Genomic DNA, 21,725 nt, shown 5'->3' on the forward strand with positions numbered 1-21,725 from the left:
GAGAGGGATTTAAAGGGAGGGAGGAAAGGAAGGCAAAAGTTTTCCCCCACACACCCACCCAAGCCAGCCCTCTCTCTCTCTCTCTCCCCCACCTGCATGTTTTCCGGCTGCCTGCGAGTCCCTAAAATGCTTCCCTGGACGCAGCAGCACCGGAGCACGGAGAGGAATTAGAAGGAAGGACGCGATCCTTTCCTTTCCCCTCTGCTTGCTTGGAGGGGAGGGGATTTGCCTGCTCTTTGTTCCGTTTGAGCAAACAGCAACCGAAACAGAAGAGGGTGGGCAGTAAGATCCTGAGGCAGAATGCAGGAAAGCAACAGCTTCCTCTCTCACAGAGCTCCCTCCTCCCTGACGCACGCGATTGGATTTTTGCCTGATTTTTGCCCCTGTGCTCAGGAGGGTCGGTTCCAGGGACCACACATTCGCTCAATAACACGCACAGACATTTCCCCTTACTTTTTAGGAGAAAAAATCTGCGTGTTATAGAGAGAAAAGTACGGTAGTTAGTCAAAAGTTGTGTGGAAGTCCAAGTACACAGTGACATCTGAATCACTTCGGTCGATATGCTGAATGGCACTCTTGGAGAACTTTAAAAGATCAGTGAGACACAGTTTGCCCTTGCAGAAGCCATGCTGACTTTGCTTGAGCAAGACTTGTTCTTCTGTATGCTTGGCAATTCTATTGTTAATAATGCTTCAAGCCAATTTTTGTGGAAGGGATGATAAGCTAACTGGCCTGCAATTTTCTGGTTCCCCCTTTAAAAGGGGCTTTTCCCACAGGGTATTTGGCTGCCCCCCATGAGAGGAGCCTTCTAGATTAGCTGAGTCTTTGGTCTGATGCAGCTGCTGGGCTCTCCTTCTTCCTTTTGTTTATTTATTATTCAATGTCTGTCCTGCCCATCTTCCTAAAGGAGCCCAGGTTAGTATTAATGAGCCCCAAAGGGCCTTCGTTGCTTCTGCTGGACAGCCTAACATGGCTGCCACCCCCACGGTTTCCTCTATAAAAATGGCTGGGGGTCATATGACAGAGGAGGGAGAAAGGTTGTTTTCTGCTGCTCCAGAGAAGTGGACACGGAGCAATGGATCCAAACTACAAGAAAGAAGATTCCACCTAAACATTAGGAAGAACTTCCTGACAGTAAGAGCTGTTCGACAGTGGAATTTGCTGCCAAGGAGTGTGGTGGAGTCTCCTTCTTTGGAGGTCTTTAAGCAGAGGCTTGACAACCATATGTCAGGAGTGCTCTGATGGTGTTTCCTGCTTGGCAGGGGGTTGGACTCGATGGCCCTTGTGGTCTCTTCCAACTCTATGATTCTATGATTCTATGATTTGGATCCTAGAACACCGAGGTCACAGCCCCACCAGGCATCTCAAGCCCCATTATACCACTTGGACAGTCATGGCTTCCCCCAGGGTGCTGGGAATTATAGTTCTTCAAGAAGTTGCCTAACACGGGGGTAGCCATTGTGGTGCCCTCCAGATGTTGTTGGAATACAATTCCTACCTTCCTTGACCAATGGCCATGCTCATGGGCTGATGGGAGTTGTAGTCCAACAACATCTGGAGGGCACCACGTTGGCTACCCCTGCCCTAACCACTCTCATGACCTTATACTGCACTGGTTACGTTGACTGCCTGCTTTATTTCAACTCAGTTTTAAGCACTGTTGACTTTTAGCTTTGGGACTTGAACTTGACCTCAGAGGGCCTCTGCTCACAGGTTCGGCTGTCCAGACCCATCGGCCCAGGGGGCAACAGAGACAGGCAATGTACGAGGAAGGGCCCATGAGCTTTCAAACAGGCCTTAAAAGGTTTCAGCCAGCTTTTCGTTAAGCACACTGTGAGCTGGGCTATATATTGTTTTAACTGCTGCTGGTTTTAATTGGGTTGTTTCTATGTATATTTAAGACTTATTTCAAGTTTTTCATGTTTTACGTAAGCTAGATTGGGAGGAGGACTTTGCCTATAAATACTAAATTCTGGAATGAATGAATGAATGAAACTGTCCATCTTTAGGAGACTGAGAAACAATGGATCTTCAGAAGAAATGTCAATGCAGCCACATAGCCCTACAGAGAGTTTTAAAGTTGTCCTTTATTGTTAGCAGAAACAGTCAAGCTGAGTAGTTGCTCTGTGACATTCTTCCAGTGTCCTTTCTCATGAAGGACCCGCTCTGGAACCCGTCACAGAATGGAAGGGCCTTTGGACCTGGCCTCACAGCTTCAGCCCACTTGCAATGTTTCCAGGGCAGGTGTTGCAACCCCAGGTGTGGAAGAAACAAAGATCAGTGAAAATGGAAGCCAAGTTTCCTATGGTCCCCGCAATCTACAGGGAAAAAGCTGCGCTTGACCAAAAAATGGGTGGATGTGGAAATCAAGTATTCAGCCCAAGTCATTTCCCACTGTGAACTCCACAGACCAGCTTAAGAGATTCTGAAGGGGGTGGGGGGAGTAACATTCTGCTTTTGAGCACTCTCAATGCACCCTCAAGTCACGAATAATTCACTCTTGTCCTTGGTTGCACCCAGGTTGCACCATCCTTGAGTAGCCACCAGTGATGATGGAGACCCCTCTGTTTCATGCAGAGATTGCTTGAAGTCACAGACACTATTTTCACACACACCCCATGCCTTTCAGGGCACACAAATGTTCCCAAATAGAAACCCGGAGTAGAATTTCCTAGAAAGTCCCTGAGGTACTTGCCACATTTGGGAGAGTGCTGTGTGAGCAGAACTTCTTTCAGTTGTGACTGGCAATACAGGGAAGAAGTCCAGATGCTCAAGACAAGAATTGCCCCAGGCCCCCCACCAGTGTGCAAATGCAGCCGTAGAGAACGGACAGAAACGAGAGCATGAAGAACTCTCTCAGAAGGTCACAGCGGATGAAGGGCTTCCTGCTGACAGGGCCCGTCCTTGGTGTGCTTGTGAAGAAGAATGCTGGTTAAGGATGGAGGCTGGAGGAGGGGGGCAGGCAGCCTTTGGTCAGAGAGAGTCGAATGAGCCACCGGGCTTTGATGACTCAGTTGGCTATGAGTGGGCACCCTGGTCCTTCCAACATACTTTCCCTTTTCTGCAGGACGTTTTTCTGTTGTGCTTCCCATGCTTGCTTTCAACCTCATCAATCATGGCAGTGATCGTGGTTATCATTTCTTGAATGGGCAATGTCCCTGCTCTGTACAGTTCAAGGAGCTCTTGCCTTTTATCTTGAGGGACATACTTAGAAAACAGAAGATCCAGCACACACACCTTTTGCCCCTTGTACTCTCCGGCAGTCACGTGGACCATAGTTGTCCTCAAGGATTTCCTCAGCTGCTGCTGCCGTGCATGTGAATCGACGTGTTCCTCCGTGAGGCTGCCCTCCGCACTTGCTGACTGATCTCTGTCACACTTTTCCATTTTGGTGATGATGTTGGTGAGAATGCCGATCAGTTCCTGCACAGAGAGCGCTTTGGCTTCACATTTGTTTAGAAGTTCCTGCTTCTTCTCCTCTGAGATGTATTTGGAGGAGAGAAGATTCCAGCAAGACACCATCTGCCCTTTGAACTCTCCAACTGGCACCACAAAACTCTCAGAGCGTAGCATGTTTTCCAAAGAAGAGGAAGGGGAGAGGCAAACGTTCTCATCTCTTTCTGGCAACCGTGTCTCTTGGTTTGGACTTGCAACACATCCAGGGTCAGTGACTTTCTCCTCCTCTGTTCTGTTGATGATTGAAGTCACAACAGTTTCCATTTGGTCAATGGTGAGGATGCCAGATTGGTACAGTTGCAGCAGCTCCTTCCGTTTCTCCTCAGGGATATAATGAGAATGGAGTAGATCCCACAGTGATATATGGGGCTCATGGAATTGACCAATGGATACGTTGACCAGTCTGGATTTCAAAGAATCCTGTGTTCTCTCTTGGTCTTCTGCCTGAGAAGCGTCAAGTGTTCTGGGTGGTTTAATGTCTTCAGTGGGAGTTTCCTCACTTCTGCATGGTGTGCCACTACCCATTGCGGGTTCTGTAATAAGTGTAGTGATGCTTTGAATACTTTCTTTAACGCTTACTGTTGGTGCTCCATGTCTGTGTACAATCTCCTCTTTCCTAATATTAGAGACAAACCGTGAAAAGAAAGGATCCCAGACGGAAGCCTTTTGACCATGGACTTCTCGTATGGTGACATCAATATTTTTAAGGCGCAAGGTGTGCTGGAGAAGGTCATAGTATGATGACTCTGGAGCTTCAGTATCCTTTTGCTCAGTTGTGTCACTGCTAAGATGTGAAGTCCTCTCCGGATGCTCCTCAGTTTTAGTGACAATGGAGGTGGCAACAGTTTCTACTTGGTCAATGGTGAGGATACCAGATTTGTACAGCTTCAACAACTCCTTCTGCTTCTCCTCAGGGATGTACTTGGAGTGAAGGATGTCCCACACAGAAAGTTTCTGTCCACGGAAATCACCTGTGGTGACTTCCACCATTCGGGATTTCAGAGCTTTTTCCTTTTCTTCCCATTCCAGAAGTGATGCTTCTTCTGTCCCAGATGAAGACATGTCAGCAGCTGATAGATTATCTGCTGAAAATTTATTACCTTGCTCTGACATTTCAGTAATAAGAGTAGAAAGAACAGCTGCCAATTCCTCAGGAGTAAGTTGACAATGTCTATATATGCTTAGAAGCTCTTCTCTTTTGCCCTCTGAGATGTACTGAGAGAAGAGGAGGTCCCACAGGGAGACTTCTTGCCCCTGGAACTCACCCACATGCAGGACCACAGTGTGATTCCGCAAGGGCTCTTCCCAGCTTTCCGAGGGCGAGTGGGATGCTTCCTTTGTTTTCTCCTCCTCTGTTTTGTTGACGATGGCGGTGACTACAGTTTCCATTTGGTCAATGGTGAGGATGCCGGATTTATAGCATTGAAGCAGCTCCTTCCGCTTCTCCTCAGGGATGTATTTGGAGTGGAGCACGTCCCACACGGAAACCTCCCTTCCATGGAACGCGCTTGCGGTGACTTTAACCTTCCGGGATTTCAGAGCCACTTCCTTTTCTCCCAGTACTGGCGCGTCCATCTCCTCTTCATCATCATCATCATCATCATCGTCTTCCTCCTCCTCCTCCCGCTCAGGGTCATCGTTGCTGGGGCTTCTCACTTTAATGTCCAATTTCCTACTTGTGGCTTCCTTTTTGGTGACCAGGGTGGTGAGGACATGGATCAACCGGTCCACTGATATCATCCCTCTCTTGTACAAGTCCAAGAACTCTGCCCTCTTTTCTTCTGTGATATAGTTGGAGAAGAGCAGGTCCCACACCGTGACCGTCTGGCCTCTTTGTGGCCCAGCAGGCATTTGGAGGGTCGTGGACTTCAAGGTCTTCTGCCAGTTCTCTTCGAAGGATGGCTGAGCAGTGTCTCGCTTTGGTGATGTTGCTTGAGGTGTACGTGGAGCGTGTTCATGGCCCGTCGGCTTGGCGTTCCTTTCCTCTGTCTTGGTAACGGTGGTAACGAGGATGTGGGTGATCTCCTCAAGGGTTAGGGTGCCAGCTTTGTACTGCTTCAGCAGCTCCATCCTCTTATGCGGAGAGATGTATCTGGAGAAGAGGAGGTCCCAGGCGGAGACGTCTTGGCCCTCGAAGAGGCCCACGCCAACCCTGGTCTTGGCAGACTGCAGGGCCTTTCTCGTGCTGTCGTTCAGATAGAAGGAAAAGGAGCCCTTGTCCAACACTTGCAGCATCAACAGACCGGTCTCAGGATCGGGGAGACACCTGTGCCGGAGCTGCAAGTAGGTGAGGTTCTCGTGGGTGTTGGGGTCAAAGAAGCCCTTGGTGTCATCGGAGGGATCTGAGAGGACGTGGTTCATTTCCTCGTCAAAGAAGCCCCGCTTGTATGCTACGTTGACGGGCAGGCGATGACTTTGCACTGGGTCGATGATGCCGCCAGTGGCGATCTGAGCCTCCAGCAGGCGGATGCCGTGATCTTTGACGATGAGGCCTTTCTTCATGGCCTGGAAAAGGGAGATCTTGTTCCCCGTGTAGGGGTCGTTGTATCCGGTCACGGCTCTCTCTGCAGAGAGAAGCTTCTCCTTCAGCTCGGCGCCCACCAGCTCGGCAGAGACAGCTTCATCCACAGAGAGCTTCTCATTCTTCAGAGGGTCCGTGATGAACCCCGTGGCGGCCTGGGCCTCCAGCAGCACCAGGGCGGTGCCCGGCCTCAAGAAGCCTTTCCACATGGCCTGGTAGATGGTCATCTTCTCTGTCTTGGAAGGGTCTGAGCGGGACGGCACGAGAACTCCGGCAATGCAGCTGGTGCCCTCCAGGTATCGCTTCACCGAATCTCTTTCCGTGACCTCTTCCACAGTTTTGGTTCCGTGCGTTAGTTCAGAGAGTGTTTCCTTGTCAATGATTTCCGAGTTGAAGAGCTCCGAGGCTGTCACCTGCCTCCTGAGCCCAGAGAATTTCAGCTTGTTGCTCTTTTCCTCCATCTCCTCAATGAGGATGGTGATTCTTCGGACGAGCTCCTCGCTGGTCAAGGATCCTGCTCGGTACTTCTCCAGGAGTTCCTGCCGTTTGTCTGCGGTCACGTATTTGGAGAAGAGAAGGTCCCATGCGGACTGCCTGTGGCCTTGGAACTCGCCCAAGGGCACCTCCACGGTCACCTGCCGCAAGGCACTTTCTAGTTCTTCCTCGCGAGAGGATATTTCCCTGCTGGGACTGAGGGGAGCTTCTCCATCTCCGCCGTGGCTTCCTCCTGTCTCTGTGAGAAGAGGGGCCAGCGTGACGATCATTTCCTGAATGCTGAGGATTCCCGACCGGTACTTTGTGAAGAGCTCCTCTCTCTGGGCTTCTGGAACGTATTGAGAGAAGAGGAGGTCCCACAGGGAGACTTCTTGCCCCTGGAACTCACCCACATGCAGGACCACAGTGTGATTCCGCAAGGGCTCTTCCCAGCTTTCCGAGGGCGAGTGGGATGCTTCCTTTGTTTTCTCCTCCTCTGTTTTGTTGACGATGGCGGTGACTACAGTTTCCATTTGGTCAATGGTGAGGATGCCGGATTTATAGCATTGAAGCAGCTCCTTCCGCTTCTCCTCAGGGATGTATTTGGAGTGGAGCACGTCCCACACGGAAACCTCCCTTCCATGGAACGCGCTTGCGGTGACTTTAACCTTCCGGGATTTCAGAGCCTCTTCCTTTTCTCCCAGTACTGGCGCGTCCATCTCCTCTTCATCATCATCATCATCCTTCTCCTCCTCCTCCCATTCAGGGTCATCGTTGCTGGGGCTTCTCACTTTAATGTCCAATTTCCTACTTGTGGCTTCCTTTTTGGTGACCAGTGTGGTGAGGAGATGGATCAACCGGTCCACTGATATCATCCCCCTCTTGTACAAGTCCAAGAACTCTGCCCTCTTTTCTTCTGTGATATAGTTGGAGAAGAGCAAGTCCCACACAGTGACCGTCTGGCCTCTTTGTGGCCCAGCAGGCATTTGGAGGGTCGTGGACTTCAAGGTCTTCTGCCAGTTCTCTTCGAAGGATGGCTGAGCAGTGTCTCGCTTTGGTGATGTTGCTTGAGGTGTACGTGGAGCGTGTTCCTGGCCCGTCGGCTTGGCGTTCCTTTCCTCTGTCTTGGTAACGGTGGTAACGAGGATGTGGGTGATCTCCTCAAGGGTTAGGGTGCCAGCTTTGTACTGCTTCAGCAGCTCCATCCTCTTATGCGGAGAGATGTATCTGGAGAAGAGAAGGTCCCATGCGGACTGCCTGTGGCCTTGGAACTCGCCCGAGGGCACCTCCACGGTCACCCGGCACAAGGCACTTTCTAGTTCTTCCTCGCACAAGGATGTTTCCCTGCTGGGACTGTGGGGAGCTTCTCCATCTCCACCGTGACTTCCTCCTGTCTCTGTGAGAAGAGCGGCCAGTGTGACGATCATTTCCTGAATGCTGAGGATTCCCGACCGGTACTTTGTGAAGAGCTCCTCTCTCTGGGCTTCTGGAACGTATTGAGAGAAGAGGAGGTCCCACAGGGAGACTTCTTGCCCCTGGAACTCACCCACATGCAGGACCACAGTGTGATTCCGCAAGGGCTCTTCCCAGCTTCCCGAGGGCGAGTGGGATGCTTCCTTTGTTTTCTCCTCCTCTGTTTTGTTGACGATGGCGGTGACTACAGTTTCCATTTGGTCAGTGGTGAGGATGCCGGATTTATAGCATTGAAGCAGCTCCTTCCGCTTCTCCTCAGGGATGTATTTGGAGTGGAGCACATCCCACACGGAAACCTCCCTTCCATGGAACGCGCTTGCGGTGACTTTAACCTTCCGGGATTTCAGAGCCACTTCCTTTTCTCCCAGTACTGGCGCGTCCATCTCCTCTTCATCATCATCATCATCATCCTTCTCCTCCTCCCGCTCAGGGTCATCTTTGCTGGGGCTTCTCACTTTAATGTCCAATTTCCTACTTGTGGCTTCCTTTTTGGTGACCAGGGTGGTGAGGACATGGATCAACCGGTCCACTGATGTCATCCCTCTCTTGCACAAGTCCAAGAACTCTGCCCTCTTTTCTTCTGTGATATAGTTGGAGAAGAGCAGGTCCCACACAGTGACCGTCTGGCCTCTTTGCGGCCCAGCAGGCATTTGAAGGGTCGTGGACTTCAAGGTCTTCTGCCAGTTCTCTTCGAAGGATGGCTGAGCAGTGTCTCGCTTTGGTGATGTTGCTTGAGGTGTACGTGGAGCGTGTTCATGGCCCGTCAGCTTGGCATTCATTTCCTCTGTCTCGGTAACGGTGGTAATGAGGATGTGGGTGATCTCCTCAAGGGTTAGGGTGCCAGCTTTGTACTGCTTCAGCAGCTCCATCCTCTTATGCGGAGAGATGTATCTGGAGAAGAGGAGGTCCCAGGCGGAGACGTCTTGGCCCTCGAAGAGGCCCACGCCAACCCTGGTCTTGGCAGACTGCAGGGCCTTTCTCGTGCTGTCGTTCAGATAGAAGGAAAAGGAGCCCTTGTCCAACACTTGCAGCATCAACAGGCCGGTCTCAGGATCGGGGAGACACCTGTGCCGGAGCTGCAAGTAGGTGAGGTTCTCGTGGGTGTTGGGGTCAAAGAAGCCCTTGGTGTCATCGGAGGGATCTGAGAGGACGCGGTTCATTTCCTCGTCAAAGAAGCCCCGCTTGTATGCTACGTTGACGGGCAGGCGATGACTTTGCACTGGGTCGATGATGCCGCCAGTGGCGATCTGAGCCTCCAGCAGGCGGATGCCGTGATCTTTGACGATGAGGCCTTTCTTCATGGCCTGGAAAAGGGAGATCTTGTTCCCCGTGTAGGGGTCGTTGTATCCGGTCACGGCTCTCTCTGCAGAGAGAAGCTTCTCCTTCAGCTCGGCGCCCACCAGCTCGGCAGAGACAGCTTCATCCACAGAGAGCTTCTCGTTCTTCAGAGGGTCCGTGATGAACCCCGTGGCGGCCTGGGCCTCCAGCAGCACCAGGGCGGTGCCCGGCCTCAAGAAGCCTTTCCACATGGCCTGGTAGATGGTCATCTTCTCTGTCTTGGAAGGGTCTGAGCGGGACGGCACGAGAACTCCGGCAATGCAGCTGGTGCCCTCCAGGTATCGCTTCACCGAATCTCTTTCCGTGACCTCTTCCACAGTTTTGGTTCCGTGCGTGAGTTCAGAGAGTGTTTCCTTGTCAATGATTTCCGAGTTGAAGAGCTCCGAGGCTGTCACCTGCCTCCTGAGCCCAGAGAATTTCAGCTTGTTGCTCTTTTCCTCCATCTCCTCAATGAGGATGGTGATTCTTCGGACGAGCTCCTCGCTGGTCAAGGATCCTGCTCGGTACTTCTCCAGGAGTTCCTGCCGTTTGTCTGCGGTCACGTATTTGGAGAAGAGAAGGTCCCATGCGGACTGCCTGTGGCCTTGGAACTCGCCCAAGGGCACCTCCACGGTCACCTGCTGCAAGGCACTTTCTAGTTCTTCCTCGCGAGAGGATATTTCCCTGCTGGGACTGCGGGGAGCTTCTCCATCTCCGCCGTGGCTTCCTCCTGTCTCTGTGAGAAGAGGGGCCAGCGTGACGATCATTTCCTGAATGCTGAGGATTCCCGACCGGTACTTTGTGAAGAGCTCCTCTCTCTGGGCTTCTGGAACGTATTGAGAGAAGAGGAGGTCCCACAGGGAGACTTCTTGCCCCTGGAACTCACCCACATGCAGGACCACAGTGTGATTCCGCAAGGGCTCTTCCCAGCTTTCCGAGGGCGAGTGGGATGCTTCCTTTGTTTTCTCCTCCTCTGTTTTGTTGACGATGGCGGTGACTACAGTTTCCATTTGGTCAATGGTGAGGATGCCGGATTTATAGCATTGAAGCAGCTCCTTCCGCTTCTCCTCAGGGATGTATTTGGAGTGGAGCACGTCCCACACGGAAACCTCCCTTCCATGGAACGCGCTTGCGGTGACTTTAACCTTCCGGGATTTCAGAGCCACTTCCTTTTCTCCCAGTACTGGCGCGTCCATCTCCTCTTCATCATCATCATCATCATCATCATCATCGTCTTCTTCCTCCTCCTCCTCCCGCTCAGGGTCATCGTTGCTGGGGCTTCTCACTTTAATGTCCAATTTCCTACTTGTGGCTTCCTTTTTGGTGACCAGGGTGGTGAGGACATGGATCAACCGGTCCACTGATATCATCCCTCTCTTGTACAAGTCCAAGAACTCTGCCCTCTTTTCTTCTGTGATATAGTTGGAGAAGAGCAGGTCCCACACCGTGACCGTCTGGCCTCTTTGTGGCCCAGCAGGCATTTGGAGGGTCGTGGACTTCAAGGTCTTCTGCCAGTTCTCTTCGAAGGATGGCTGAGCAGTGTCTCGCTTTGGTGATGTTGCTTGAGGTGTACGTGGAGCGTGTTCATGGCCCGTCGGCTTGGCGTTCCTTTCCTCTGTCTTGGTAACGGTGGTAACGAGGATGTGGGTGATCTCCTCAAGGGTTAGGGTGCCAGCTTTGTACTGCTTCAGCAGCTCCATCCTCTTATGCGGAGAGATGTATCTGGAGAAGAGGAGGTCCCAGGCGGAGACGTCTTGGCCCTCGAAGAGGCCCACGCCAACCCTGGTCTTGGCAGACTGCAGGGCCTTTCTCGTGCTGTCGTTCAGATAGAAGGAAAAGGAGCCCTTGTCCAACACTTGCAGCATCAACAGACCGGTCTCAGGATCGGGGAGACACCTGTGCCGGAGCTGCAAGTAGGTGAGGTTCTCGTGGGTGTTGGGGTCAAAGAAGCCCTTGGTGTCATCGGAGGGATCTGAGAGGACGTGGTTCATTTCCTCGTCAAAGAAGCCCCGCTTGTATGCTACGTTGACGGGCAGGCGATGACTTTGCACTGGGTCGATGATGCCGCCAGTGGCGATCTGAGCCTCCAGCAGGCGGATGCCGTGATCTTTGACGATGAGGCCTTTCTTCATGGCCTGGAAAAGGGAGATCTTGTTCCCCGTGTAGGGGTCGTTGTATCCGGTCACGGCTCTCTCTGCAGAGAGAAGCTTCTCCTTCAGCTCGGCGCCCACCAGCTCGGCAGAGACAGCTTCATCCACAGAGAGCTTCTCGTTCTTCAGAGGGTCCGTGATGAACCCCGTGGCGGCCTGGGCCTCCAGCAGCACCAGGGCGGTGCCCGGCCTCAAGAAGCCTTTCCACATGGCCTGGTAGATGGTCATCTTCTCTGTCTTGGAAGGGTCTGAGCGGGACGGCACGAGAACTCCGGCAATGCAGCTGGTGCCCTCCAGGTATCGCTTCACCGAATCTCTTTCCGTGACCTCTTCCACAGTTTTGGTTCCGTGCGTGAGTTCAGAGAGTGTTTCCTTGTCAATGATTTCCGAGTTGAAGAGCTCCGAGGCTGTCACCTGCCTCCTGAGCCCAGAGAATTTCAGCTTGTTGCTCTTTTCCTCCATCTCCTCAATGAGGATGGTGATTCTTCGGACGAGCTCCTCGCTGGTCAAGGATCCTGCTCGGTACTTCTCCAGGAGTTCCTGCCGTTTGTCTGCGGTCACGTATTTGGAGAAGAGAAGGTCCCATGCGGACTGCCTGTGGCCTTGGAACTCGCCCAAGGGCACCTCCACGGTCACCTGCTGCAAGGCACTTTCTAGTTCTTCCTCGCGAGAGGATATTTCCCTGCTGGGACTGCGGGGAGCTTCTCCATCTCCGCCGTGGCTTCCTCCTGTCTCTGTGAGAAGAGGGGCCAGCGTGACGATCATTTCCTGAATGCTGAGGATTCCCGACCGGTACTTTGTGAAGAGCTCCTCTCTCTGGGCTTCTGGAACGTATTGAGAGAAGAGGAGGTCCCACAGGGAGACTTCTTGCCCCTGGAACTCACCCACATGCAGGACCACAGTGTGATTCCGCAAGGGCTCTTCCCAGCTTTCCGAGGGCGAGTGGGATGCTTCCTTTGTTTTCTCCTCCTCTGTTTTGTTGACGATGGCGGTGACTACAGTTTCCATTTGGTCAATGGTGAGGATGCCGGATTTATAGCATTGAAGCAGCTCCTTCCGCTTCTCCTCAGGGATGTATTTGGAGTGGAGCACGTCCCACACGGAAACCTCCCTTCCATGGAACGCGCTTGCGGTGACTTTAACCTTCCGGGATTTCAGAGCCACTTCCTTTTCTCCCAGTACTGGCGCGTCCATCTCCTCTTCATCATCATCATCATCATCATCATCATCCTTCTCCTCCTCCTCCCGTTCAGGGTCATCGTTGCTGGGGCTTCTCACTTTAATGTCCAATTTCCTACTTGTGGCTTCCTTTTTGGTGACCAGGGTGGTGAGGACATGGATCAACCGGTCCACTGATATCATCCCCCTCTTGTACAAGTCCAAGAACTCTGCCCTCTTTTCTTCTGTGATATAGTTGGAGAAGAGCAGGTCCCACACAGTGACCGTCTGGCCTCTTTGCGGCCCAGCAGGCATTTGGAGGGTCGTGGACCTCAAGGTCTTCTGCCAGTTCTCTTCAAAGGACAGGTGGACGGTTTCATGTTCTAGTTTTCTCTGTTGGTTGATGCTCTGCTCCTCTTTCTCTTTGATTGTTGATATCAACGTAGCAATCATTTCTTCAATTGTTGTTTTTCCAGATTTGTATAGTCTTATGAGCTCTTGGCTTTTATTTTCTGTAATGTATTTAGAGAAGAGGAGATCCCAAAGGGAAACCACTTGTCCTTGGAAATCACCCGCATTTACTCTTGTTGTCGTAGACCTCAAAGTCTTCTTTATATTTTCATCCAAACTGAAGGCAATTGAGGTCTTATCCTGTATTTGAAGCATCATTAGTCCAGTTTCTGTGTCATGAACACATCTCTTAAGCAACTGCATATAAGTGAGGTTCTCGTGGGTGTTGGGGTCGAAGAAGCCCTTGGTGTCATCCGTGGGGTCTGAGAGAATTTGGTTCATTTTCTCATCAAAATAGCCCCGTTTGTAGGCCACCTCAACAGGGACACGATGGCTGTTGACTGGGTCAATTATGCCCCCCGTAGCAATCTGGGCTTCTAGCAGGCGGATGCCGTGCTCTTTGATGATCAGATCTTTCTTCATGGCCTGGAAAAGAGATATATTTTTCCCTGTGTTTGGATCAGTATATCCAGTGACAGCTTTCTCAGCACAAAGGAGCTTGTTGTGAATTTCTCCACCCACCAGCCTGGCAGAGATGGCCTCATCGACAGACAGTCTCTCATTCTTCAGGGGGTCAATGATGAACCCAGTGGCAGCTTGTGCTTCCAGCAGCACCAGAGCAGTTCCTGGCCTCAAGACATTCTTCCACATGGCCTGGTAGATGCTCATCTTCTCAGTCTTGGAAGGATCCGTCTTGGACGGCACAAGCACTCCGGCAATGCAGCTGGTGCCTTCCAGGTAGCGTTTCACTGAGTCGATCTTTGCCACGTCTTTTGCTGTCTGCTTTCCTTCCTCCAGGCTCTTCAGCGTCTCTTTACCTATTATTTCTGCTTTCAGTAGTTCCGAAGCTGTGACTTGTTTCCGTAGCCCTTGGAACCATATGTCTCTTCTATTTTCTTCTTTTTCTTTTATTATGTTCAGAATTTCATCCGTGATGTGCTGCAGAACAGCAGAAGATTCCAGTTTGTATTTTTTAATCAGCTCGTTCCTCTTCTCTTCAGTGAAGTAGCTTGAAGTAAGAAGGTCCCACAGAGACACAATCTGGCCCCTGAATTTCCCAAGTGTTACATTTACTTTGGTGGATGAAAATATATTTTTTGTTATTTCATCTACATAGAAATAGTCCCTCTTGCTCAGCAGCTGTAGGAAGTACATCCCTGTCTCTTTGGTGCACCTGTGCAATAGTTGGGCGTAGGTAATCCTTTCCTGGGTGTTCGGATCCACAAATCCTTTGGTAGCGTATTTTGGATCAGAAAGCCGGAGGTAAGTGCCCTCATCCAAACACTCCCGTTTGTAAGCCACCTCCACAGGGATGCGGTGGCCATGCACAGGGTCAATGATGCCACCAGTGGCAATCTGGGCCTCCAGAAACCTGAGAGCAAGTCCTTTCTCTACGATGCTTTTTTTCATGGCTTGGAAGAGAGATATTTTGTTCCCTGTGGAAGGGTCAGTGTAGCCAGTAACGGCTTTCTCTGCAGAAAGAAGTTTCTCTCGAAGGTCTTCACCCACAAGCCTCACAGAGATCGCTTGGTCAACGGAGAATGTTTTCTTCTTCAATGGGTCGATGATGAATCCGGTGGCAGCCTGTGCTTCCAGCAACATCAGACCATGCTCTGGGGACAGGACCCCTTTCTTCATGGCTTCATAGATGGTCATCTTCTGCCCTTTGGCTTCTAAGACTCCGGCGATGCAGCCTGTTCCCTCCAGGTATCGCTTCACTGAGTCCTTCTGGGCAAGTTGCTGAAGGGCACCAGGCCCCTGGTGAAGCCCATCCAGGGTCTTCTTATCAATGATCTCGGAGTTGAACAGCTCTGCCGCTGAGACGTCCCCCCTTGGTCCCTTCACCTTGAGGGCCTGCATCTTCTGCTCCGTTTCCTCGATGATAGCAGTGATGGCTTTGCTGAGTTGTTCCAGGGTCAGACCCTCAAACTTGTACTGGCGCACCAGCTCTTTCCTTCTCTGCTCTTGGATGTATGGGGAGCAAAGGAGGTCCCACATGGAGACGGTTTGGCCTTTGTACCTGCCAATGTGCATCTGCATCGGTTGTGCTTGCAGGAACTTTTTGGTTGCCTCGTTGATGTAAAAGTACCTTCCACCCCTTCTGACTATTTGCAGCATGTACAGTCCAGTCTCTGGATCTTGGGTGCATCGTTCTAGAAGCTGCAAGTAGGTGAGATTCTCGTGGGTGTTGGGGTCAAAAAAGCCTTTGGTATCATCTGTGGGGTCCAAAAGGACCTGGTTCAGTTTTTCATCAAAGTAACCTCGTTTGTAAGCTACTTCTACGGGGATGCGGTGGCTGTGAACAGGGTCAATGATGCCCCCCGTGGCTATCTGGGCCTCAAGGAGACGAATGCCATGGCTTTTCACAATGAGCCCTTCGTTCATGGCCTCAAAGAGGGAGATCTGTTCTTTTGTGTAGGGGTGTGTGTATCCTGTCACAGCTTTTTCTGCACTCAGCAGCTTCTCGTAAATCTCTCTTCCAATCAGCCCGCCTGCCAGCGCTTCATCTACTGACAACTTCTTGTTTCTCACTGGGTCAAGGAGGAAGCCAGTGGCAGCCTGGGCTTCCAGCAGCACCAGAGCCGCCCCTGGCCGGAGGAGACTCTGCCTCATGGCCTGGTAGATGCTCAGCCTCTCCTGGCTTGGCTGTAGAAGGACTCCAGCGATGAAGTTGCAGCCCTCAAGGTATCGGCTGACTGAATCCATCTTGGTGACTTCCTGGACAGTTTTCTTCCCCTCTCTCAGTTCGTCCAGAGTTTCCTTGTCTATGAGCTCCGACTGGAAGAGGTCGCTGGCTGACACCTGTTTGCGCAGGCCCTTGAAAGTGAACCTCTTGCTCTGCTGCTCGGTGTCTTCGATGATTTTGGAGGCAGCCACTGCAATCTCATCAAGGATCTCAGCATTCCCCTCTTTGTAGGCTGCCACCAGCTCTCTCCGCTTGCTGTGGGTGATGTACTCAGAGTGGAGTAAGTCCCAGAGCGAAGCCTCTTGGCCTTTAAACCGCCCAATGTTGACACCGACAGTGACAGATTTCAGCACTTCCATGGTCTGCTGATCCGCATAGAAAATGGCCTCTTCCGAGAGAGGAAGCAGCAAGTGTCCTGTCTCGGCATCCCGGACACACCTCTCCTTCAGCTGCTGGTAGGTCAGGCTTTCCTGTGTGTTGGGGTCAAAGAAGACGCAGGTGTCGTCACTCTGCTGAGAAAGGGTCTTGTGCATTTCCTCATCGTAGAAGCTGTGCTTGTAGGCTGCTTGGAGAGGAAGGTGGAGGTGGTGGATGGGATCGATGACCCCTCCAGTGGCCAGCTGTGCCTCAAGCAAGGGGATGCCAGCCGTGGTGGAGATCAGCTCCTTCCGGATTGCCTGATACACTGAGATGGGCTTTCCTGAGTAGGGGTCAGGATAGCCTGTCAGGGCCCTCTCAGCCTGCAGTAGCTGCTCCACAAGTTCTTCACCCACAATGCCAGCTTTGATGGCCTCTTCTGCTCCAAGCCTCTGGTTGGTCACGGGGTCCATGATGGATCCTGTCGCTGCCTGGGCTTCCAGAAGCCTTGCCCCTGTGCCTGGGAGAAGAAGGCTCTTCTGCATAGCTTGGTAAATGCTCATTTTCTCGTTGGAGGCCTGAATGAAGACCCCAGCGATGCTCCCAGTGCCCTGCAAGTATTTCTTCACGCTGTCCATCTCAGACACTTCTCTGGCTGTCCTCCTGCCCTGAGCCAGCTCTCTGAATATCTTTTCCGAAATGATGCCAGTATCCAGAAGCCAGACTGCGGGAACTGCACCTCTCAGGCCTTGGAAAGTGACCTGGCTTTGAGCCTTCAGTTCCATTTCCTTGATGAGTTCCTGGACAAGGGTGACCAGCTGCTGTAGGGATATTGCCTCAGACCTATACTTCTCCAGGAAGTCTCTTCTCTGCTCCTCCGTGAAGTAGCCAGAGTTCAGGAGCTCCCAGAGGGAGACCCTTTTGCCCTGCACATAGGTCTCCCTGAAGAGCTGCTTGATCTGCTCATCTGTGGTGGCAGGAGAAGCTGCTTGCGGCAGAGGTAGCAGGCGGACGCCAGAGGCTTCATCCTTCTGACACTGATCTATCAGCTGGCTGTAGGTCACCATCTCCTTTCTGTCCAGAGTGCTGAAAGTTTTGGCACCACTGCTTGGGTTGGAAAGTGTTTTGCTGAAGTCCTCATCCAAGTAACCTTTTTTCTGGGCAAATTCTACTGGGACATAATGTCCGCAGTGCGGATCAATGACACCCCCCGTTGACAGCTGGGCATCCATCAGCTGCCTGGCTTGTTTGTCAGCCACAAGGCCCTTCTTCATGGCTTGGAAGAGGGAGATCTTCTTGCCTGTGAAAGGATCCTTGTAGCCAGTGACAGCCTCTTCTGCCCGTTGGAGTTTCTCATAGAGCTCGGGGCCAACAAGGCCTTCCTTCACAGCCTCATCCAGGCCGAGTTTTTTATTCTTCACTGGGTCAACGATGAAGCCAGTGGCTGCCTGTGCCTCAAGCAAGGGCACGGCTACCCCGGGCACCACAATGTTCCTCTTCATGGCTTCGTAGAGACTCACTCGTTCGTTGGAGGGCTGCAGGACGATGCCTCCGATGCTTCCAGTGCCATAGAGGTATTTCCGGACAGAGCCCATGCGCAGAACCTCCTCTGGGCTCACAGCTCCCTCCAGCAACCTCTCAAAGAGGGTCCTGTCGATTATGCCCATCTCCATCAGGTGGTAGGCAGTGACGCGGCCCCTTATGGCTGGGAACTGGATGCAGGCCCATTTCTTCATCTCCTCCTCCAACATGAGCCGGATTTTCTCCAGGGTGACCTTCTGCAGGCAATAATGGTTGAATATTTCCCTCCTCTTGCCCTCGCTGAAGTACTCGGAGTTCAGCAAATCCCACAGGGAGACCCGTTGCCCTTGGAAGCGCCCGTATTTCACAAAGACCGAGGAGCCCCTGAACGCTTCCTTGGTGGTGTCGTCAATGAACCGTGGCTTCTTGCTGTTCAGCGGCAGGAGGCAGAGGGAGGTTGAGGGCTCCGTGATGCACTTCTCCTTCAGCTGCAGGTAAGTCAGATTCTCATGGGTGTTTGGGTCAAAGAAGCCCTTGGTGTCATCACTGGGGTCCGAGAGAATCAGGTTCATCTTTTTGTCAAAGTAGCCCCGTTTGTAGGCAACTTCCACAGGCAGGCGGTGGCTGTTGATGGGGTCGATGATGCCCCCCGTCGCTATCTGTGCTTCCAGCAGGCGGATGGCATGGTCCCTGATGATCAGATCCTTCATCATAGCCTGGAAGAGGGAGATCTTTTCTCCTGTGTAAGGATCCCTGTAGCCAGTGACAGCTTTCTCGGCAGTCAGGAGCTTGTCGTAAACATCTGGGCCAATTACGTTGGCCTTCAGGGCCTCGTCCACAGAGTATTTCTTGTTGGCTGCAGGGTCAATGATGTAGCCTGTGGCAGCCTGAGCCTCCAGGAGGATGAGGGAGGTCCCTGGCCGCAGGAAGCCTTTCCTCTTTGCTTGGTAGATGCTGATCTTCTCCTGGGAGTCGGGCAGGAGCAGCCCACTGATGCTGCCCGTCCCTTCCAGATACTTCTTCACCGTGCCCATGCTGACAACATCTTTGGCCAAGGTCTCCCCTTGGGTCAGCTTCTCAAACAAATTCTTGTTGATGATGTCTGAGCTCAGAAGCTGGGCGGGCGTCACCTTGTCCCTCAAGCCCTCGAAGGTGACTCTGGAGTTGGCAACGGCTTGCTGGATAGTGTGAGAGACTTTGTCAGCCAGTTGCCGAGCGGAAAGGCGCCTAGAGCAGTACTGCTGGATGAGGTCGGTCCTCTGCTCTCCTGTAAAGTAGTCTGAGAAGAGGAGCTTCCAGAGTGAAACCTGCTTCCCCTTGAATTTCCCACAGGACACAGACACAGCCATGTTCTCCAGAGCAGACTTTGTGTTGTGGTTAATGAAGGAGTGCTCCCTTCCATGGCCTCCTGTGAGAGGCAAGAGGCAGAGACCCGTGTCTGGATCTGTGACGCATCTCAAGAGCAGTTCTGCATAGGACAATTTCTCCTTGGAGTTGGGCTCAAAGAACCCACGGATCTCATCTGTGGGATTGCAGAGGAGGCTCTCTGTGTCCTTGTCTAAGTGGCCCCGCTGACAGGCCATCTCCACAGGAAGCCGGTGATGCGTGTGGGGGTCGACGATGCCTCCAGTGGCAAACTGGGCATCCAGCAGGAAAATGCCAGGGTCCCTGGGCACAAGGCCCTTCTTCATGGCTTGAAACAGAGAGACCGTCTCGCCAGTGAAGGGGTCTTTGTACCCTGTGACTGCTTTCTCTGCTGAAGACAGTTTCTCATGGAGCTCTGGCCCAACAACTCCTGCGCGGATGGCAGCATCGGCCGTGAACTTCTCGTTCCTTACAGGGTCTATCAAGCATCCTGTGGCAGCCTGAGCCTGCAGGAGAATCACAGCTGTGCCTGGCACTAGGAGGTGCTCCCCTAAAGCCTGGTACAGACTCTTGCATTCATTGGTGTGCAGCAGCGCCACACCGGCAATGCTCTTTGTCCCAGAGAGGTACCCCTGAACAGAGTCCATCTCCGCCACTTCCTGCGCCGTGAGCTCCCCGTCATGGAGGGCTTTGAACATGGCTGAGTCAATGATTCCAGAATCCAGGAGCTCATGGCTGCACACAGACCCTCTCAGCCCAGGAAAGGAGATTTTCAGTGGCAGCAAGAGCAGGCCTCTGGTGTGGTCACAAATGCACCTTCTCATCAGCTCCGTGTAGGTGACCTTCTGGTTGTTGTTTGGGTCCACGAAGCCCTTGGCCTCCTCGTTCTCAGGGTCAGAGAGGAAGTTGCTTAGTTTCTCATCAAGGTAGCCCTTCTCATAAGCCTCTTGCGGAGGGATGCGGTGACCAGTGGCTGGCTCAATGGTGCCCCCAGTGGCTAACTGGGCATCCAGCAGATACAGGCCCTGTTCCTTTCCAAGGAGCTCTTTCTGCAAGGCTTGGTAGAGGGAGATCTTCTCCTCTGTGTAAGGGTCTGTGAAGCCCTTTGCTGCTCGCTCTGCGCAGAGCAGCTTCTCCTTCATCTCCAGCCCTGCCAGTCCCATCTCCAGGGCCTCCGCCACAGAGACCAGCCGCTTTCCCGCAAGGTCAACGATGCCGCCGGTGGCTGCCTGGGCCTCCAAGAGAGCTGATGCAACGTCAGGCTGCAGCAAATGATGCTGGACAGCTTCATTAAGGCTCATCGTCTTGCCAGAAGCGGCCTCCACGTAGACTCCGGCAATGCTCTTGATGTGTGTGTCTGCCTTGGGTGCTGCGGAGGTGCTGCTGGGGGAGATGTAGCCCCCTGGCATGGCTGCTGACCCTGCTTGCCCCCGGGTCCCTGGACCCCTTGCCTCCATGCTGTTTGTGCAGTTGTTCCGAGTCTTCCGCTCCTGGCGCAAGCAGGCGACTCTTCTGCTCCCTTTGCGGGTGGCAAGTGGGTCTCTGCAAGGAGAGGAATGAAAGGAAACAGTCAGTAGTAATGAAGAGCAGAAAGGAGCAGAAACCTTTTCTCTTTCACTTTCCCCCTGCTAGGCATCCTCTTATAAACTTCTGTTGTGCCACTTCTTGCTCTAAACTTCTTTTCTCTAAACTAGTAAATCCTCAATGCTGCAAACCTTCTTCACAGAGGAACCCTTTTCAGAACCTTTTCCAACTCTACAATATGCTTTTCATGATGCAGTGACCAGACCTGCACACAGTACTCCAAATGTGGTTGCCTCATAGACTTGTATAATGGCATTATGAGACTGGCAGTTTTAGTTTCAGTTCCTTTCCTAAGGATTGCTGGCATGGAATTCCACTCTTGATTCAACCTGAAACCTGAATGGCACCTGCAAGGTGTCCTTGGAATGCACCTTCTACCTTCACGCACATTCCCACGGGGGAGACACAAGGGGAAACTTCCAAAATACTCCCTGATAATTGAGGAGAGAAAGAAACAGATTTTAAAAGTGGTTCCTCACAACTGTGCACGTCTGCTTTTCCGGTTGTAAGGACACTCCCAGCAATTACGAGCGATAATGGAGCAATGTTACAACACACCACAAGCAAAAGCTTGGCGTGAAAACCAAAACCCTGGTAATAAAAGAGAAAGCAGGAATAAAAAGGCAGAAATTGCAGGAGGGGCCCATGTGGTGTGTGCAGAACCCACACAGTCCGGTAATAGGAAGCTGGCCTGGGGAGGCCCTCTGCGCTTTGGGCGGGGCCAGCCCCTCTGGAGGATTTGACAGGTGAGATCTTCCTTGGGTACATGGAGTCACTGCACCAGAAACCTGCCCTCAAATAAAGCTGGAACGGAGCCCTTGTCAAGGCCAAGCGGAATAATGATCAGCCACAGCGTATTATCTCACCCCCTGTTGCTTCATGAGATCTCTGTCCCCTCTCAGCCTGCGCTGGGGTGGGAAGGAGCAGAGTGGTGAAGGAAGCTCAGACAGGTTTGGCATCCTCCTGAGCCCAGCCCCAGCCTCTTTCAACTTCCCTGCTCCTCTTACATTCTGAGCATTTGCCAAGGTTGAGCAACAAAGGAGGGAGACAAGCCCAGGCGACCCACTTGCCTCTCCCCTCCCCAGCCCAGCCCTGTTCCTCTTGGTGGCAGATAATCCCCATCTGCGCTTGCTTGCACGGAGCCTGGAATGCA

General features: G+C 52.4%; 1 protein-coding gene across 1 annotated transcript in view; it reads right to left on the bottom strand.

The window, feature by feature from the left end:
- Positions 1–2,067: 2,067 nt before the first annotated feature.
- Positions 2,068–21,725, bottom strand: part of EPPK1 (epiplakin 1) — a 34,442-nt gene continuing 14,784 nt past the window's right edge. Inside the window, exon 2 of the mRNA XM_081013927.1 lies at positions 2,068–20,530. Within this exon, the coding sequence (XP_080870053.1) occupies positions 3,019–20,445 (17,427 nt within the window). The 5' untranslated portion in view covers positions 20,446–20,530 and the 3' untranslated portion in view covers positions 2,068–3,018. The remainder of the gene's footprint in view (positions 20,531–21,725) is intronic.

Source organism: Podarcis pityusensis (assembly GCF_964106645.2).
Source record: "Podarcis pityusensis genome assembly, chromosome: 7".
NCBI lineage: Eukaryota > Metazoa > Chordata > Lepidosauria > Squamata > Lacertidae > Podarcis > Podarcis pityusensis.